At 55.6% G+C, this 19,557-nt stretch overlaps 2 protein-coding genes and 1 long non-coding RNA gene across 3 annotated transcripts in view; 2 read left to right on the top strand and 1 right to left on the bottom strand.

The window, feature by feature from the left end:
• LOC119627899 (uncharacterized) overlaps positions 1-6,943 on the bottom strand; it is a 71,611-nt gene extending 64,668 nt beyond the window's left edge. The window contains exon 1 of the long non-coding RNA XR_012093969.1: positions 6,671-6,943. This is a non-coding gene — a long non-coding RNA (uncharacterized lncRNA). The remainder of the gene's footprint in view (positions 1-6,670) is intronic.
• A 176-nt stretch (positions 6,944-7,119) lies between these two features.
• On the top strand, positions 7,120-9,529 carry SLC18A3 (solute carrier family 18 member A3). The gene has a single exon (XM_007962567.3). It carries the CDS (start codon positions 7,550-7,552, stop codon positions 9,146-9,148), a length of 1,599 nt encoding a protein of 532 aa, XP_007960758.1. The 5' UTR covers positions 7,120-7,549; the 3' UTR covers positions 9,149-9,529.
• Positions 9,530-10,328: 799 nt separating this feature from the next.
• The window catches only part of CHAT (choline O-acetyltransferase), a 53,457-nt gene continuing 44,228 nt past the window's right edge, over positions 10,329-19,557 (top strand). The window contains exons 1-6 of the mRNA XM_007962564.3: positions 10,329-10,421; positions 10,957-11,309; positions 13,325-13,427; positions 16,558-16,749; positions 17,330-17,448; positions 18,932-18,985. Of these exons, the coding sequence (XP_007960755.3) occupies positions 10,329-10,421; positions 10,957-11,309; positions 13,325-13,427; positions 16,558-16,749; positions 17,330-17,448; positions 18,932-18,985 (914 nt within the window). The remainder of the gene's footprint in view (positions 10,422-10,956; positions 11,310-13,324; positions 13,428-16,557; positions 16,750-17,329; positions 17,449-18,931; positions 18,986-19,557) is intronic.

Genomic DNA, 19,557 nt, shown 5'->3' with positions numbered 1-19,557 from the left:
GTCTCATTCCATTCATACCAAACCCTACAAGGTATTGTCAATGCACCCATTTTATAGATGTGTAAGTAAGGTTTGAAGAGGTTAAGTAACTTGCACAAGGTCAGAGCTAGAAACTTGCAAAGAAGGGACAACTCTGTAAGATTTTTTAACTAACAGACCCTACCCAGAGCATGAAAGTAAATTTGTTCAAGGTTAGATAGATAGAAGGTGATGGAATCAGGAGTCAAATCCAGGCATCACATTGAGAGCATGGAGGTGGACAGATTATAGAGAATCTTTTATGTTGAGAATCTGGACTCTCCCATTGATGATGAAGATGCTCTGAAGGGTTTTAATTGATGCAGCAACCTCACATCCACTCTAATTCATCCAGCCCAAGAAGTATTAGCCATAGAATCTATTAGTGAAGAAGTAGCAATAATTTTCATCCACAATGTAAATATTTTGGGCAAAGACATTCTATTTTAAAATGTTGAGGAAAAGACTAATAGAGAAACAAGTAACAGGCAATTCTCAAAAGAGAAAATACAAATGGCCAATAAACATATAAAAAGGTACTCAGCCAATTAAACAATTAAATGATTAAAATGATAATAAATACCATTTTTTCTCAAGCTAGATTGACAAAATGGAAAAAGACAGACAAGACCAAGTGTTGGCATGAGTATGGGGGAATTGTGTACAAACATCCGCCACTTACACGTGGTGTGACATGTTTTTCAGCTTTGCAGTGGTGCAAAAATGATATGCATTCAGTAGCAACTATACTTCAGATTTTGAATTTTCACATTTTCCAGTCTAGTGATATGCTGTACTATACCCTCAAGATGCTGGGACAGAGGCCATGAGCCACAACTCCCAGTCAGCCATGCGATTATGAGGGAAAACACCCAATACTCCATGATTTGTGACCAGATGATTTTGCCCAATTGTTAGCTAATGGAAACTTTTTGAGTATGTTTAGGGTAGGCTAACCCCAACCCCTTCGTGTAATGATGTTCCATACATTAGGTGTATTAAATGCATTTTCCACTTAACAATATTTTCAGCTTCCAGTGGGTTTATCAGGACATAGCCCCATCATAAGTGGAGGAGGATCTGTACTTCCATATGCTGTTTGTGGGAGGACAAGGGAGATACATTTATACTGCCACTTTACAGGACCATTTGGAGATTTAAACTTTAAAATGTGGAGACTGCTAGAATTGACCCAGCAGTCCCCATTGTTTTTGTATCACTTGGGGAAGCACCTCCATACAAGCATAAAGAAATCCATCTCAACACTGTTTAACACCTAGAAATCAGACCTGACCCAATGCCCATCCATAGCGGACAGCTGAAAACACTGGGGCATGTTCATAACCAGAAATACTCTGCAGCAGCAGCTGAGAAAATCCAACTATTTCTATGTAGGCTAAAGTGGATATAATGTTGAGTGGAAAAGGAGAGAAATACAGAATGATACATATATAACAACATTTATGTGAATATATACTTGTTTAAGTATAATGTCACTTATGTTAAATTTTATATGAGCTCATATGTATGTATGGAAACAAATTTAGAAAAGGTTTGGAAAACGCACACCAAAACAATAAGGGTGGTGGCATCTGAGAGGTGGCCACCACTCAGAACTTTCATGGTGCTCTGATTTCTATGAAAAGAATACATATATATATGAATCACATGATTAATTTTCATTCTAATAAATGTAGAGATGGATTTTAAAAACCACTGACACATCAGTTCTCATGCAAAATGCTGTGGCCAGTGCTGTACAGAATGCCTACCAAACAGAATACAGATCTTGTCTGCAAGGGGCTCTGAGGTGTAGGGGAACACCTCCAACATGGTGTGGGATACATTTCAGAAGAGGAGTAGAAAATCTGTTTGGATGGGGACATGTTCACAATGTATCAGGAATCAGGGAAGAATATGGCAACCAAGGAGATGCAAAGCTGGGCAGGAACCAAGGCAACACTGGTTGAAAGGTGTGGAGGTAGGAGCTCCTGGGGCCTGTCAGGGAAGATGAAAATGGGAAGGGTGGGAGACACTGTGGAAGGAAGGCCACCATGTGGGGAGATGATGCTGACTCCAGTCCCAGGCAGCAGGGGAACCTGAGAGGTCTGTGAACAGGCTAGAAGCTTGCCTGAAACTTTGCAGACAAAAGAAGCTTGGCATCCCTGCAGAGGTGGATTGTCAGGGTCGGGAGGCAAGAAACAAGTGAAGGGATTAACTGTCCCAGTGTGGGGGAAGATGTAGGATCTGGGCTGGGGGCAGGTAGGGAGGGTCTCAACGTAGGAAGGAAATGAATCTGAGACATTAATTGGATTGAGATGGAAAGAAAGTGGAGAGAACAGAAACCAAAGGGATTTGGAGGCCATGCTTTCAACAAATGATTCATAGTTAGTGTCAGGGAGCCAGAAAATAGCAAGTGAGCAAGGTCCTGTCCCTTGGGAGCTGTAGAGATGAGCCGTGGGGCCCACTCACAAAGCAGCACCTGCAGTCTCTTTCCGTATCGAAGCCCAGCTATGTTGTACACAAAGCAAGTCTGGGCACCGAGGACAGGCTGGCCAAGGGCAGGCAGGCAGGCACGTAGTCCTCTGGCTTCCAGCCACCAGACTCACAGGTTTCTGGGAAAGGCTGACTCGGGCCACTTTGTTCCTTTGAATCTGAGAATATATGACTGGGGAAGCCTAAATTAATTAAATGATGCTGAGGCCCTGAGGCCCGCCTGAGCCAGTGCACAGGGGACAGGTTATGGAGGTCTGAGCAAACTGCACCCCCACCCCCAGTGCTGGAATCCAGAGAGGCTCATGAGCTTGATTGGAATGAAGCCTGTGCTTAAGTGCTTCCAGAGAGACAAAGAAATAATAAATCAGGAGCAGGTGCCCCACCCACACACTGCCATAATCAACACCAGCCTGTTTCTCCACAGAAATACAGTGGTTTCACCTCTCTAGAACCAGATGTTTCAGGGAAGCAACAAATGGCAAAGCCCTGGAACTGACATGGCCCCATGACCTTCTCAGAAATGAGGCCAGGCTGGGCTGGCACCTCCCTCCACAGCAGCACCCCCCCCCACCACAACCCACCCAAGACCTCCAAATACCCCCTAGACCTCACCCAGGCACTGGTGCAGCATGGCTATCCTTCCACCCCTCCCAAACTCCCACACACCAGGACTCCCCCGTCCCCAGCAAGCCCCCCACCCCCAACATGGCACTGATCCAGCAAGGAAGAAATTTTAGTCCATCAGACTGTGGACATAGTTGTATCTTGTGGATAAAATGAGAAGAAGCGTTGTCAACTAGAAATCACCAATTTGTCCTGATCCATACAAAATAATAACAATTAAGCTCCTACTAGGTATCAGGCATTGGGCTAGACACTTTCAAGCGAGCTATCTCACAGTCTTTAGCCATCCTGCAGCAGGGCCACATGGCGGCCGGGAGCAGGATGCTGGAACTAAATCACCTGCATGTGAATCCCATCTTTACCACTTGTGAGCTCTCTGACGGAATGCATTACTTTACCTCAGAGTCTTTGCCTATAAGAAAGTAATATGAAGGTTGGTGAGAGAATTCAATGAGTTAATGTTTATCAAATGCTTAGAACGGTGCCTGATGCCTTATAAGCTCTTCTGTGTGTCTAGTAAACACGTTCCTTCCTTCCTCTGCTCATTCAACTTTCACTGAGTACCAGATATGAATGCTGCCCTAATAGCTGCTATTTCTGGTTGAGAAAGGAGAGAAAAATGCTTCCATTTTCTCCTACAGGATTGGATGGGAAGTTCTCTGTTGCCTGCAAGTTATGCTCAGATAGAGGAGTCGGGAAAGGAATTTACCAAGCATTCCAATGAAGGGGACGCCAGAGGGGCCAGGTTTCCGTGTGAGGCTTCTTGGTTGCGGTGGGGCCGGGGCCAGAACCCTGGACAGCTCCCCGCAGCTGGCTGGGAGAGGAGGCTTTTGCCAGCTCCTATCTCGGCTCAGACCCTCCGTAGCCTTTTGCTGCAGGGGCCTCTCGCCTCCCTGCAACCCCGGCACCCCAGTATTTGGAGCCATGATGGATTGAGGTGGTGGGGGGCTGCCCTCTGATCTGGAAGTTAGAGAATGAGGGAGTTTAGTGCCTTTGGAGCCTCCTTAGGGAGCCAGCCCAGGACCTTCCTCCTCCCATGGGTCTTCATCTGCCCCTCACCCTTACACTGTCAGCATGCGGCCACCTTGGAGATGGAGCAGCAGGAGCACAACGCAGTGCTGGGAATAGGGAAGTAGTGTACGGACCACAAAACAGGTCCCCCAGCCTGGGTTTAATACCAGGATCTGCTGCTGGGAGCTTGACCCAGCAACCCAGCATCTCCATGCCCAGCTTCCTCACCTGGTAAGACCAGAGGAATAGCACCTACACTGCACCTGGATTGCGGGAGAATGGAGTAAACAGCACACATAATATTCCAGGCACAAAGCAAGTAATAAATGAGTGTGCCTCCTGCCACACAGGAACTGAGGACTGGAGAGCTAGTCATGAGCCCCCAGACAACTTGGCTTCATGCTCAGGAACAGCCATGTGGGCCAGAGGGCTGGAGATGTGGTCTGCACCTTGAAGGCCCTGGGAAAATTTCTCTCCTCTAAGATTCCTCTGTTTTTCAGCCACTAGATTAAAAAAAAAAAAAAAAAAAAGTTATCCTTCAAGTCCTCCTCTCTTTAATCAGACAGGGAAAACAGCATGTGCATAAATAGTAATTGTTTTGTAGGCTGGGAGACTGCCCCTTTAAGAGCCTCATAATGGGAGAGTCAGAAGAGCCCAGAGGTCTCAAACTCAAATGAATAGAGAACCAGCAAGTGGCCTAAGTGTGTGAAGTCTGCTGGGGCGAGACTAGGATGCGCTGGAGAGTGTGCATGTACTGACGAAAGGCTATCAAATAAAATTTAAAATAATTAGCCCACCCCAAAGAGCCCTTCTGCAGCACACACTTCTGCTAAAGGCTGCAGTGAGTGGGCTCTCACCTCAACCTGAACCAGGCGGAGGCTGAGGCTGGGCCCCACTTAGGGGCTGTGACTTGTCCAAGGTCATCCAGGGCCAGGCCTGTGCCCACACTGGTACTCTTTTCCTCCCTCAGACAGAGGGCACTTCAGCCACTGCAGAGCAGGTGCCAGCAGCCCTTCAGTGGATGAGTTTCTCCTCCTTTCCCAGGGTGACTGGGTGGGTGGAGGGATTGAGCAACAGGTGACCAGGCTGCCCCCTCTCACCCTGACACAATGGTCCCCATCCCCTCATCCCACAGCCATCTCAGGGACAGATGGAGACACTCCAATGTCTTCTGGGTCCTCCACCCAGACAGAGCCTGGAATCACAATGCCCACCTAACCAGAGGGATCAGCCAGCTAGCCAAGTGCCCTTCCCCGCCGTGTCTTTCATCTGTTCTTCACAAGACCCACAACTGAAAAATGAGGATAAACCGCATATTCTACACACTACAACAACATATCAAGTCCTTATACTGCTCTTAACTGTGTGACTGGCCACCTTAGCAGTAAGTACTATTATTACTCCATTTTACAAAGAAAGTAACTGAGGGACAGAGAGGCAAAGTAATTCCCTGCAGGTACTCTAATGAGTACATGACAGAGTTGGGAGCCATCCTGGTTGTCTGCCTCCAAAGCCCACACTCTTTGCACTGCATGGAGGCACTTCCTGCGGGGTGGGGGGCACGATGGGAGAAGCATCTGCGTCTAATGCTGCTTTGCTTTTGAGGCCAGAAAAATGAGAAGGCTCCCTTCTGACTCTGGAAGAGAGAGGCAAACTGTAATCTCAACAACACAACCCCCACCTCCAACCTCAGCCACCCTGGAGCCTCTCTCCCGCCAGTCCGCCCACTGGAACACGGCCTCCATGTGCCATCCAGGGTCAACGCCGCTCTGGGGACGCGTCAGGCCCAGCGCACAGCCTGGGCAGCTCGGCCTGCCAGCTGAGCACGGGTGCCTCAAGGAGTGCGGCCCTCCCAGAAGAAAGGTGAGTCTCCCTGGAGCCTCTGACGACAGCGAAGTGGCTGGGCGCTCTCCGGGGAGTGGGCGCGGCACCCAAGAAGGGTTTCTTACAGTTCCAAGAGAGGACCCCAGCCACAGTCACTCCAGAGCCCACCCGGGGCTTGGAGAAGGCTCTGGAAAAGGAGGGATGGGGAGTGTGCGGAACAGGGGGCGGAGGCTGGCAGGAGCCGAGGGAGGGCTCGGTCGGGTGCGAAGACTGCCTGGGAGGAGCTAGAGTGGGGAGGGGGTGCGGCGGCGGGGAGAGAAGAGGCGGAGCTGGGGGACCCGACCGCTAAAGCGGAAAGGGGGATTCCAGGCAGGGGGAGTGTGGCCAGGCAGTGCGAGAGGGCGGCAGCGGCCAAGCTGATATTCGCGACCCCGAATGGGGGCGAGGCAACTTCTGCCCTCAGTCCCCACAAGCTCCCGGCAGGGATTCGCTGCAGAGAAATTCTGCGGAGGGGCCGGTGGGTCAGAGCCAGGCCAGGCAGTTGCTGAGCCTTCCCCTCCCCTCCCGGCGGGGGTGTGTGTGCAAGGGGCCAGGGGGCGGAGTCGGAGAAAGGGTTGGGGGTGTCCGTGTCCAGCGCTCGTCCGGACGCCGCTCCACAATCCAGCTGCGAGAACAGATGGACGCAGCGGCGGCTCACCTCGGGGGCTTCCTGCCCGCTGTGCGCCGAGGTCCAGGCTGAGGCGGAGATCGCAAGCCTCCGGCTCCCGCCTCTCTCGAGGGGCCGGGAGGAACAGGCTGCCGCGCCTCCCTCCCCAGGAGGAGAAGAGTGGGCGCTGACCCCGCGGGTCCTAGAACCGCGGGCGGGGGGCCGGCAGGGGAAGGGCAGAGGGCCGGCTCCGGGCGCGGAACACCCATCCCAGGGGCTGGTTCAAGACTTCCGCACCGAAACCCCTTCCTGGGCCTTCAGCCCTGGAGCATCTGGGGAGCGGACCCCTGTCCTGCCACGCCCCGCCCCCGGCCCCCGCCCCGCGGACGTTGCATTAGCATGAGCGACGCAAGTGGCCCGGGCACCACTCGGGGGCTGGGACTCGCCGCGTCACAGCCCCGAGTGGAAAGGAAAAAAAAAGAGGAGGCGGCGGAGGAGGCAAGAGCCGACGCGAGGGGAGGGGAGCGCGGCGGCGGGGCTAACGGGCGGGCAACCGGTCGGGCGGCAACAGCATGCCCCTCGGCCAGCGCGGGCGGCCTCTCAGCGCGGTGGGGGCTGCTCTGGGCGCGCTCCGGGCACAGTGCGCCCAGTCTCCCGCCCCGGCCCCTCGTCGCGCCCGCCTTCCCGGCCGCCCCTGAGCCCAGCAGCCGCGGGTCCCGGGAACCGCTAAGAATAGCGGCAACGCCTAGCCGGACGGAGTCTTTTCCTTTGCCGGGACGCTGGGCCATGAGCCCCGCGGCCACCTGAGGCACTGGGGGTCTGCTCGGCCAGGACCGCCTCCCCGAAGTACCGTGCCCTCGCCTCTGCACTGCGGGACGCCAGCGCTCGGCCCTGGCGGAGGCGTCCTCGGAAGAGCATCGGGGTGGGGGCATGGAACCCGCGGAACCTGCGGGCCAGGCCCGGGCGGCGGCCACCAAGCTGTCGGAGGCGGTGGGCGCGGCGCTGCAGGAGCCCAGGCGGCAGAGGCGCCTGCTGCTGGTTATCGTGTGCGTGGCGCTGTTACTGGACAACATGCTGTACATGGTCATCGTGCCCATCGTGCCCGACTACATCGCCCACATGCGCGGGGGCGGAGAGGGCCCCACCCGGACCCCCGAGGTGTGGGAGCCCACCCTGCCGCTGCCCACTCCGGCCAATGCCAGCGCCTACGCGGCCAACACCTCGGCGTCCCCGACGGCTGCGCGGCCAGCGGGCTCAGCCCTTCGGCCCCGCTACCCTACGGAGAGCGAAGACGTGAAGATCGGGGTGCTGTTTGCTTCCAAGGCCATCCTGCAGCTGCTAGTGAACCCCTTGAGCGGGCCCTTCATCGACCGCATGAGCTACGACGTGCCGCTGCTCATCGGCCTGGGCGTCATGTTCGCCTCTACGGTCATGTTCGCCTTCGCCGAGGACTACGCCACGCTGTTCGCCGCGCGCAGCCTGCAGGGCCTAGGCTCAGCCTTCGCCGACACGTCTGGCATAGCCATGATCGCCGACAAGTACCCGGAGGAGCCGGAGCGCAGTCGTGCACTGGGCGTGGCTCTGGCCTTCATTAGCTTCGGAAGCCTGGTGGCCCCGCCCTTCGGGGGCATCCTCTACGAGTTCGCCGGCAAGCGCGTGCCCTTCTTGGTGCTAGCTGCCGTGTCGTTCTTTGACGCATTGTTGCTGCTGGCGGTGGCCAAACCCTTCTCGGCGGCTGCACGGGCTCGGGCCAACCTGCCAGTGGGCACTCCCATCCACCGCCTCATGCTGGACCCCTACATTGCCGTGGTGGCCGGTGCGCTCACCACCTGTAATATTCCCCTCGCCTTCCTAGAGCCCACCATTGCCACGTGGATGAAGCATACGATGGCGGCTTCCGAGTGGGAGATGGGCATGGCCTGGCTGCCGGCCTTCGTGCCTCATGTGCTGGGCGTCTACCTCACCGTGCGCCTGGCGGCGCGCTACCCACACCTGCAGTGGCTGTACGGCGCGCTGGGGCTGGCTGTGATCGGCGCCAGCTCGTGCATCGTGCCCGCCTGCCGCTCCTTCGCGCCGCTAGTGGTCTCGCTCTGCGGCCTCTGTTTTGGCATAGCCCTAGTCGACACAGCACTGCTGCCCACGCTCGCCTTCTTGGTGGACGTGCGCCACGTCTCAGTGTATGGCAGCGTCTATGCCATCGCCGACATCTCCTATTCTGTGGCCTACGCGCTCGGGCCCATAGTGGCGGGCCACATTGTGCACTCGCTGGGCTTTGAGCAGCTCAGCCTTGGCATGGGTCTGGCCAACCTGCTCTATGCTCCCGTTTTGCTGCTGCTCCGCAACGTGGGTCTCCTGACGCGCTCCCGTTCCGAGCGCGATGTGCTGCTTGATGAGCCACCGCAAGGTCTGTACGATGCGGTGCGACTGCGTGAGCGTCCTGTGTCTGGCCAGGACAGCGAGCCTCGCAGCCCGCCTGGCCCTTTTGACGAGTGCGAGGACGACTACAATTACTACTACACCCGCAGCTAGCATCCCCACTCCTCCTCCAGCCCACCCACCCGCCTTGGGTCAAGGGGGCTGCTCTGCAAGCCCACGGGCCAGCTCTGGCTCAGGGTCCACCTCCTCCAGCCAGTACCCCAACCCCTCCTCAACCATGACTTCTGCCCGAATCCCCTCCCTGTGACCCACTCCATATCCCTTTCTCTCTTGTCCAGTGGGGCTTGGAGCACCGAGGCAAGCGAAGTCATCGCGCTCCTTGCAGAGGTGATGAGGACCCCGAGTCCCCATCTGTGGCTCCCCTGTGTAGAGCCTGCATCTGTCTGTCCTTCCTTCCATTGCTCTCAGTGCCAAACTTGGGCCGCTGCACCGCGGTGCCTCCGCCCAAATCAATAAACCGTGTCTGTCCTAGGAGGCCGAGTCTCTTTACTGGTGGGGGGTGCCTGGTGGGGGGCAGGGCCAGAGCAGAGGGGAGGGTGAACTGCGTCTCCAAGTCCCAAACCAGGCCTGAGCCAAACTAACACGCAGGTGCCTGTAGCTCTTTTTCTACCTGGAAAAGGGAATAGGAAAGAAGCAAACCCAACAAAGGCTGTCACCCACGATTACCAAGGAGCACCATGCTCCCGTGGGCCCAGGACAGATCCTCCTTTCCAGGCCCAGCGCAGAGCCCGGGGGTGCCGCCCGGAGTAGCCTGACGACCCGCTCCAGCTGGGCACGCCAGGCCCCGCCCTTTGAGGACACGCCTCAAACCATCCACAGAACTCTAAGGCGCCTGGGCTGAGCTTCCCTTTAGACCAGAATCCCCGCCCCGTTCAGGCTTTGAGAAAGGAGTAGGAGCCGAGCATTCCAGCAGAGGAAGAAAAACGGCCCATCTTTTAGAGTCCGACCTCTGGAAATGTGTGTATGATGTGATATGTGTGTGTTTATTAGAGAACTAGGCTCTGTCCTAGGAGGAGTTGGGGAGCCATGGTGGGTGTTTGCTGTGTCCCTGTCAGTTCTGAGGGTCTGAGTCTTGAAGGGAGAGATGCGAGTGTGCGACCTGGTGCCAACCCCCACTGCCACCCTATCCTGAGTGGGAGCAGCGGCCCAGGACTGTCAGGAAAGTTTCCCATCCTTAGTCCCAGCCCTGAGAGCCTCAGGCCAGCGTTTGCGCAACACTCCCTGTTCCCAAGACCGTAGTCTGATGATGGAGGCAGAGTCTTCCCATCCCAGCATGAAGAAGCGGCTGGTCAGGGTCGCCTGTGTGTTTGCTGCCTCTGTGGGGGTCTGCTCTGCAGTTGTGCGCATGTCTGTCCTCGATCTGCGAGTCGGGCTGTGTGTGCCTGGGCGGAGTCTGCCTTTGTCAGTCTGTCTGTGCTGTTTGTGTGTGGGGGTCTCTATCTGGGGTGGGGGATGCTTTGGTCTGAAAGGAAAGTCTGCCTCTTGCCGCAGTCCTTAAGCATCCCCGTGTCTGCCATTAGGATTGTCCCAAGTCTGTAGCACCCACCTCTGCTCCCCACCCACAGTGCCAGCAGGAATTGGATGGTAACAGAAAGGGAAGTCCTGTGTGAACATTGAACCCAGTTATTGTTTATTCTTCTTATTTTGAAAGACGGTGTAGTAGGGTTTGAGACTGGCCTGGATGGTGGGGAGAGGAGGGCAGAGAGCAGAGACTTCCTCAGACCCAACCCTCTCCAGGACTCTGAGCAGCAGCACCCCACGGCTAGAATAATGGGGTTGGGGAAGTGCCGTGACAGGAGAATGGTGAGCTAGGGGCAGGGGGCGTGGGTGGGACAGTGTTCTGGACCCCTTCTAGAGCCTAAATTTGTTGCTCTAGTTCCTCCAGGAAGCCCTCCAGGTAGATTCTGGGGGCCAGGAGCTGGGATCCCTGGGCGGGAAGCAGGGGAAGGGATGGGGGACTGAGGACCGCGAAGAAGAGAGAAGAAGGGGGTCCTGCGGGAGGGAGGAAATGCAAGAGAGAGGAGGGAGGAGGAACAAGAGGAAGGAGAGAAGTGCGGCCAGCTTGCTTTCTCCAGTCGGGTGGCGGCGGGGACCTGGGCGACGTCGGAGGCCCTGCCCGGAACCCAGGCGGCAGCCCCCACCCTCGCGCTGCGACACGCCCCCCACCCCTTCCGGCTCACACCCCCGCCCACACTCCTGAGTGGTGCGGTGCAGCGGCGGCCGAGGCAGCAGAGCCGAGGAGAGCAGGTGAGAAGCAGGGCTGGGCTGGGCTGGCGGAGCGCGGTGCCGGGAGCAAGGGCGGCGGTCGGGGGCTCTATCCAGGGACAGCACCGGGGCCCAGAGGCCCAAGGACTCGTGGAATCCTCCGAGTCCTGCGCAGCAGCGGCCGTCGGGGGTCAGCTGGGAAGCTGCAGGATTGCACTGCTTCTTTGCCTGGTCTTGGGGAGGCTTGACCATCAGGGCTTCGGGACTCCAAGCGCATGTTCTCACTTCACTTGGCCCAGCATCTGCTAAGCACTTTCTGTGTCTAGTCGGAGGGTCCGCGGGTCTGACCCGACTGGCCTGAATTGTTGGTTCACAACCGCCTCTCCCGGGAGCAGGGGGTAGGGAAGAAGGATCAGCCGCTGGTGGCAAGTCTGAGCCAGGACATAGCCGATGACAGCCTGTGATGACCGGCCAGACTGGGGTTGGACCTTCCGGGCAGAGCAGGCAGCCCTTGGAAAGCCAGGCTGGCAGGATCATGGGTGGGAGGCACAAAACAGACAGACAGACAGACATATTCACACATACACCCTCTAGGCATCCGCTCAGTAGTGATGCAGGAAGAGGAGCTGGCAGGTGGGACCACCAGGAAACCATCCCACCCAGTTCTGCCCTCTTCTTCATGCTCAAGGTCCCTGAGGCCTGACTAGTGTCTCCCAAATGTGGGGGTGGGAGGGTCTGGGCCAGAGCAAAAGGAGGCATTGGCTGCATTGTCTGCAGGTCCTTTTCCAACCTGACCTTGTCCTTGCTGTCCCCTCAAAAGACTGCCATGCTCTGGTGAATCCTCACCAGGATGCCACCTCTTTCACTTTGCAGTTGGGGGCAGCCCCTACGAACCCACAGCACTGGGAGGCCTGGGAACCAGCCAGTAGAGAGTGTCCCTGCACTGTGTCAGCAAGGGCTTTACATTCTTTGCCCAGCGCTGCAAGGCAGCCCCAGGCTCCTCCATCTTTGGGCCTGGTTCATCCATCTTTCTAGACTCTCTGTTCCTGGCAACAACCCTGCCATGTGCCCATACGTGGACCATGCTTGCCTCTGGGTAGGGGTGGTGTTGGGCGGGGAGAGGGGTGAGGAAATGAGCTAAACATCAGCTTTAGATTTGAGAGAGAATAGAGTGTGGGCTGGTGGAAAACATCAGTATGTGCCTGTGGAGGCTTAGGTTCAGGGGGATCTCAGAGGATAGCAATTGTGATCCACAGCCTAATAATAACAGTCTTTGCCCTCTTGGCCTGGCTCACTTCTACTGTACCTTCAAAATTAATCTGCCTCTCCCCAGACTAAGGCTGGTGACCCCTAGGGGCCCTGGCTGCCCTGCCTCCCTACATACCTCCCTGGGCACTCCCATGGCATCTACACAGGCAGCCTGCAGACCCGAGACTGCCTAGGTCACAGTCCCTCCAGCAGGCCCAGAGTCTCCCTGCCCTGGCCACAGGTCAGGCTCCCAATTATCCCAGATGCATCCTGGAGCACAGGGCCTTAAAGGCCTCCATTCACCCACACATGCATTGGTTTCCCTCAGTCAACCAAATGAGGAAATTCACCCTACTCCACACCAGAGATGTGGCCAGGCCCCAGAGATGAAGCCCTGAGCACAGTAGGTATGGTCTTACCCTTGAGAAGCTAGTGGGAAAGAGAGAGCTTGATCAGCAAAGCACTTATCTATTGGATTCCACGCAGGAACAAAACCAGCACTCCGCCAGCAACCCCTGGTGGATTTGGATTGCCTTGGGGTGGTCAGCTGGCCTTGGGTGGCAACAGCCCCATGAGAGCAGACCCTCACTTTAGAAACCATTGTCTCCCATATGGGGGCCCAGAGAGAACACTGTGGTCAGCACACACAGCTGGAACTCGAGGCTGGGGCCAGGCCTACAATGAGACCCCTATATACCGCTGTCAGGCTCTGGCCTCCTCATGGAGCTGGGGTAGGGGTCTGTTGGTGGGAGGTGGAGGGTTTGTGATAGGTCTATGTGGCTGCTGTGTTGATGCTTCTCACTTCTTGGTCCCCAGGTCCACACTCTGCATCCCTGGACCAGGACTCACCAAGACACCCATCCTGGAAAAGGTCCCCCATAAGATGGCGGCAAAAACTCCCAGCAGTGAGGAGGAGTCTGTGAGTGACTTTTGGAGTCCTATCTCAACCCTGCTTTCCCTACCCACATGCCCTTGCTTCCAGAACAGTCCTGACTGGGACTGGCCCCCAGCATTTGCCTGGCCCCAGCCCTGCCCTCTACTGGCACGAGGCCCAGGCTACAGCCCCGCCCCCAGCTTGCTGAGGATCCCAGAAGGGCCTGGAGGGGCTGAGATGGGCCTCAGGGTGCCAAGGGAATGCTAAGAGCTAAACTTCCAAATCCCTAGGCCAGGCTAGGCACTATCTTTCCTTTCAGGGCCTCTCTTCATCCCAGCTTCCACTTCTGATAGCTTTGAGCCCAGTGATTTTGCCTTAGGGTGGGGCTGAATTCCTACTCCAAGCCCAGGAAGTCCCAGCTCCAGCTGCTGTCACTAGTTCAGCCTTGGAGCCTTAGGCACCATGTTCTCCACTGGCCTGAGACAATGCCATCCTCCCTGGGCAGGCATCCTCCCTCCCACCCCAGCCAGCCTTCGGGTGGCAGAGCAACACACCTGATTTCAGGTTGCTGCATGTGTTTCCTTTCCCCATTCCCACACTTGTCTTTTTTCCACTCCTCTTCCCTGTTCCCCCTTCCCCAAGCCCTCATTTGAAACCCTGAGCAGAATTTTCTGGCTTCTCCCCAAGAAGCTGCTCACTCCATTGCCCTGACCTCTGCAGCTGACAAACATCTGTTGTCACCTCTGGTCCACTGGCATGCTTCTCCACCCACCCCATTGGGCTGTGGCTTCCTTAAGAGCAGGCTCTGTTTCTCCATCGTCTCTGAGTTCAGCCCAGGAGCTGACTCACATGAACTGCCCAGGAAATACAGAGTTTTGGAGTATTACCTGAGACTCCCAGGTCCAAAGACCCTCTTAGTACAGGGCTAGAAGTCTGGGAGAGTCTGGGGAGGATCCCTGGGGGTGCTGAGATGTCTGAGCTGCGATTTCCTGCTTTATTCCTTTTTACCCACTGCTGATTCCCTGTTAGCCAGGCTAAGTCACAGCGCACTGTCAGAGCCTAGAAGGCGGCGGGCAGTGTCTGGTAGAGGCTCTAGCCAGACTTGTGGGCCCTTTTGGCCAGGCCATTAACTGGGCTGGGCTTTCTGTAGGTGCTCACCCACCCACCCACCCATCACACAGACCACCCCCCACCGCAAGAGATGGAAGAACCAGAACAGCTGGGTTGGAGGCCCAGACCTGGCTCGCTGGGGTTGAGCAGGGCAGCCTGGGATGCTGCCCAGATCTGTCCTCGCATCATTCCCCAGGGCAGAAGCAGCCCATAGTTGGCATTGACACCCCACCCCTACCAGAGAAGTGAACCCTAGAGGCAGGATCAGACAGGCAGAGGGCCGCCATTCATCCATCAGCAGCAGGGGCAGAGAAGGAGGTGCTTTTAAGGGGCCCCTTCACTCTGCAGCCTACGGGGAGGAACCTTTACTGTCTCATGGAAACTCATCACTGCACAGAGAAGAAGCCCCTGAAGGAAGGTGCCTCACTGTCTACCAGCGTGTCCCAGGAACCATGTTGCAGAATTCTGGTCATTAGGGCAGCACTGAATTATGTCTCTCATCCAAAGCCATCTTTCATCCTTCCAAATCTCTCCAGGTCTGCCTCCCGCCCCTCAGGTCTGGAGATCAGTTAGATTCTGGAGCCCCAGCTGAGAACAGTTTATAAATTAAGAGTGACTAGCAGCCAACAATATCAGTAACAGGACTATTTCATCTTAGATCCATCCTTCATGGCTTAAAAGCACTCTCACATGCATTAAGTCTTTAATCCTATGAGAGGGAGGGCTCACTACCCCCATTTTACAGGAGAAGAAATTGGACAATTTAAGCAATATTATTATAAGTTCTGCCTTCCTATTGTCACTGGCCAAGTGAGGGACAAGAAGAGGAAAGGAATGGAAAAGGGAGTGAAAGGGAAGGGAGAGAAGGACCCAGGAGAAATAAGCAGAGTGGACATGGAAGACTGATTTTAGCTCCTTGTCTGCCATCAGATTTGTATGTTACCTTGGACTAGCTACTCCACTCTCTGGGACTCAGTTTCCTCATAAATAAATGGGAAGTCACAAAATTGAAGCCACACAGAAGCCTTCTGTGGTGAAAGCTGCTGGCAAACTGAGAGGCACAGCATGCGGATAGGAGGGCGGAGTCGGGGGGTTCTTCCCAGGCTCTAGCCACACTTTGGGGCCCCCAAAGGGTATGGGTTTCCACCTGGGAATTCTTCTGGAAGTATAAGACAGCAAGGTCGTAACATTTTAGATGTGCCTATCCGAGGCCAGTTGTTTCCCCCATTTAATTCTCTCTGTGTTCCTCTCAGGTAGGAATTATTATTTATGTCCTATGGATGAGGAGCAGAGGCTTGGAGAGATTCGGAGAGGAAGGACATTCACTGCATTCCCCCCACTGCCCCTAACACCCACATGAAACAAAATCCCCTGCCTGGGTTTTATAAGTAGGAGGGACTTATATGAAGCTCAGGGCATGAATCATCTTCTGAGGAAACCTCTTGTAGGATTCTAGTCATTAGGGCAGCGCTGAATTGTCTCTCATCCAAAACCATCTTTTATCCTTCCAAATCTCTCCTTAAGAGTGCCCCCTTCAGGTCCAGAGATCAATCAGATTCTGGAGCCCCAGCTGGGAACAATCCTAAATTAAGAGTCACCAGTAGCCAACAATATCAATAACAGGACTATTTCATCTTAGATCCATCCTTTGTGGCTTAAAAGCCCTTTCATATCTGTTATCTGTTTGATCCTATGAGAGATAGGGGTTACTACTCCCATTCTACAGAGGAAGAAACTGAGGCACAGAGGGAGGGTGACTTGCCCAAGTTTGCAGAGCTGGTCAGTGGCAGGGTCAGGGTACAAACCCAGGTCTGTCTGGTGCCAATATCACCATATTTTCCTCTACACTTTACCCCTTTCTGGGGACAGAGCACGGTGAGGTCAGGGACGCCAAACCAAAACTTCCTAAATTCATAATTTTGCTGAGCTGAGCCCTAGAAATGGACAGGCCCCAGGGTAGAGAACAACACAGGGGCAGAACGACACAGATACTAGGGACCAACCTGGGGACAGGCATGGGGCGCACATACGAGAGGCACAATGCCTTATGAACCCTCTTCTCCAGGGGCTGCCCAAACTGCCCGTGCCCCCCCTGCAGCAGACCCTGGCCACGTACCTGCAGTGCATGCGACACCTGGTGCCTGAGGAGAAGTTCAGGAAGAGCCAGGCCATTGTGCAGCGGTTCGGGGCCCCTGGTGGCCTCGGTGAGACCCTGCAGCAGAAACTGTTGGAGCGGCAGGAGAAGACAGCCAACTGGGTAAGAGGGGCAGACAAGGGACCCACAGAAGAGGGGCAGGAGGCAGACCTGGAGACAGAGGGAATTTGGTGAGAGGCAGGTAGGGGACAAAGACAGGGCAGAAGGAGAGACGAGGGACAAGGATGGAGGATAGGGGTGGGAACAGGCAGGTGGCGTGGATTGGAGGACTAGGAAGGGACAAGGATGGGAAACAAACAAGATGAGGCACGGGAAATATGGATAGAGAAAGAGAAGGACAAATCGGGGACAGGAATAGGGGACAGATGGGGACAGAGATCGCATCAGGAAAGAAGAGAGGGTGAAAGGCAGGAAGGAGACACCTATAAGGACAGGCAGAGGACAGTGATGTAGCACCAAGCCACCAGGATGGGGACTGGGAAAGAAGAAAGGAGACAGGAGGGCGCAAAGGTGAAGGACAGGCCCGGTGGACTGGGAAGCTCCTGGCACATACGTGGGGCTCAGCATATATTTGTGGAATGAATGAATTAATGCTCTGGTGAAGTGTCCCAATTTTCTCTCGGGGCTGTCAGGATAGGACTGTTTGGAGGGATGTGACAGCCCTTCCCGCCCTCCCTGGCAGGTGTCTGAGTACTGGCTGAATGACATGTATCTCAACAACCGCCTGGCCCTGCCCGTCAACTCCAGCCCGGCCGTGATCTTTGCTCGGCAGCACTTCCCTGGCACCGATGACCAGCTGAGGTGAGGCCTCGGTGCTCCTAGCTCATAACCTGGGGACCCACTCAAGGCAGGGGCCCTTACCCCAGCGCCAGCAAAGAAAGGCTGAAGCTGGAGCCTCAGCTGAGCTTCCTGTGGCCAAATGCCCTGAGACAGTGGACGTCCAGGCCATCAGGTGGGGAGCAAGGTTAGGTGTGGCTGCACTCGAGTGACAATCACACGATCAGCCTTAGTCTGTATTTATCTTGCAGTGGAATGGGCACTCATGGAGGTCATGGGTCCAAATATCCCCACAGCCTCCACCTGGCTGAGGCCCTGAGAGGAGGCGTGTGGCCCTGGACCATGCCAGTACTTGTCCGTGGGAAACACTGCCCCAGGCTGTCTGAGAGGGCCTCTGCTTCCCTCCAGAGCCCGCAGCTCTAAACTGAGGCCCCAGAAGGCTGGAAACAATTCCTCCCTGCCAGCAGCCAGAGCCTGTGCCATCTGCTGTAATTTCAGAGCTCACTGAGCCGTTGGAAGGGCCTCTGGCCGCTGATGACGATGGAGGATGGGGGCAGGGAGAAAGGGTTTCCCTTCTGGAGTCTCTCAGAGTCTGGTCTTAAGACCTGAGTGGGACAAATGGTGGGGACAGTTTAGAGGGAGGGCAGAGGGCAGGCCAAAGTGGCCCAAGGGCAACAGGCAGGGTCCACCTCACCTCTGGGCCGGGCTTAACCACGCTAGGAAGACCTCCCCATCCCACCCTACCAGCTGGCCAGCCTTCCCTCCCACTGTAGCTGGGGTCTCCCCAGGGAAGAAGGAAGGTGTGGACGGATGAATGACTTCTGAAAACAGTTCTCACAACTGCATCTGAGGAGTATTTTCGTCCCGGTGCAATTAAGCCAGGCCCAGCATCCCAGGATGACAGTTCCCGCTGGTCGTTTCTCCAGTGCCTTTCCCCAAGCACTCAATTTCCTTTTCCTTAGTACTGGGGGGTAGGGGGAAAGGGACCAAATTACTGGCTTTTCCCAGGAGAACAGTTCCACAAGACCAGGAGTCCTGCCCTGTCCAGCCCCAGGGCTGGCCTTTCCAAGGAAGAACTCACCCTTCACCCTTCGTCCCTTCTGACCTGCTCTGTGGCCTCTCCTGGCTTCCGTCTCCCTCTCCGCTCCCTCTCCTCTTCAAGGTGATTCCAGCTTCCTCTCTTCTCCCCAAGAGCTGCTCCACCCCCAATTCTCACCAAAGGACCATTTTGAATCCAAGGCTTGTGGTGGGCTCACGGCACTGGGCTGGAGGGCAGGAACCACATCTGATTAGTGCAGAAGCCACATCTGATTAGTGCACGCAGGCTGGCATACAATGGGGGATCATAGAGTTTGGCAGCGGGGAGGAGGGAGAGAGAAGGGAGGGAAGAGGAAGGAGATGGAAGGGAAATGGAAGGAGGGAGGGGAGACAGAATGGAAGGAGGGAGGGACGGAGGGAGGAAGCCAGGCCCTGGGAGGAAAGGCTCAGGCCTCCCTTCTCCCTGCAGGTTTGCAGCCAGCCTCATCTCTGGTGTACTCAGCTACAAGGCCCTGCTGGACAGGTAGGACTGAGAGGGTGGTGCCCTGTTCCAGCACAGTCTGCCTATGCGTCCATCTCCCTTGCAGGGACCTTGTCTTTTTCCAACTCTGTATTCCCATTCCTGGCTCCTGGCACGGAGCAGGTGTCCCTGCCCTCACCCACTCCCCCACCATCAGGATGACCTTTAGCCCAGCTGGCCTGACTGTTAACTGTTCCTTTTCCTGGGGCAAGCACCATCCTTCCTTGATCTTTTAAAAATGCCCCCTCCCTCCACACATATGTGCAAAGGTGGAGTGAATTCATTTGAAGCTGGTGAACACATAGGAAGGCGGAGAAGAAACAGTTGTTAGAGTAAGGTGATGGGAGTCCTGCTTTGCCACTTGGAGGAATGGTGTCTCCAGCCAGAGCCTCTGTGTCCTCAATCCCCCCAAGTTCAGTGGACACGAGGCTGTTCTGACAGATGGAGAGGGCTGCTAAAGCACCGCAGGCTCTCTTTGATTTTAGGAGGAGAGTCCCTCTCCTGGCCAAGCTTAGGAGAGCAGGAGGGTATCTGAGAGCAGCAGGGAGAGTAAGAGGATCTGGAGGACCCAAGTC

The sequence above is a fragment of the Chlorocebus sabaeus genome, chromosome 9 (genome assembly GCF_047675955.1).
Source record: "Chlorocebus sabaeus isolate Y175 chromosome 9, mChlSab1.0.hap1, whole genome shotgun sequence".
NCBI lineage: Eukaryota > Metazoa > Chordata > Mammalia > Primates > Cercopithecidae > Chlorocebus > Chlorocebus sabaeus.
The sequence above is the reverse complement of the archived record's forward strand: the minus strand, read 5'-3'. Positions and strand labels throughout refer to the sequence as shown.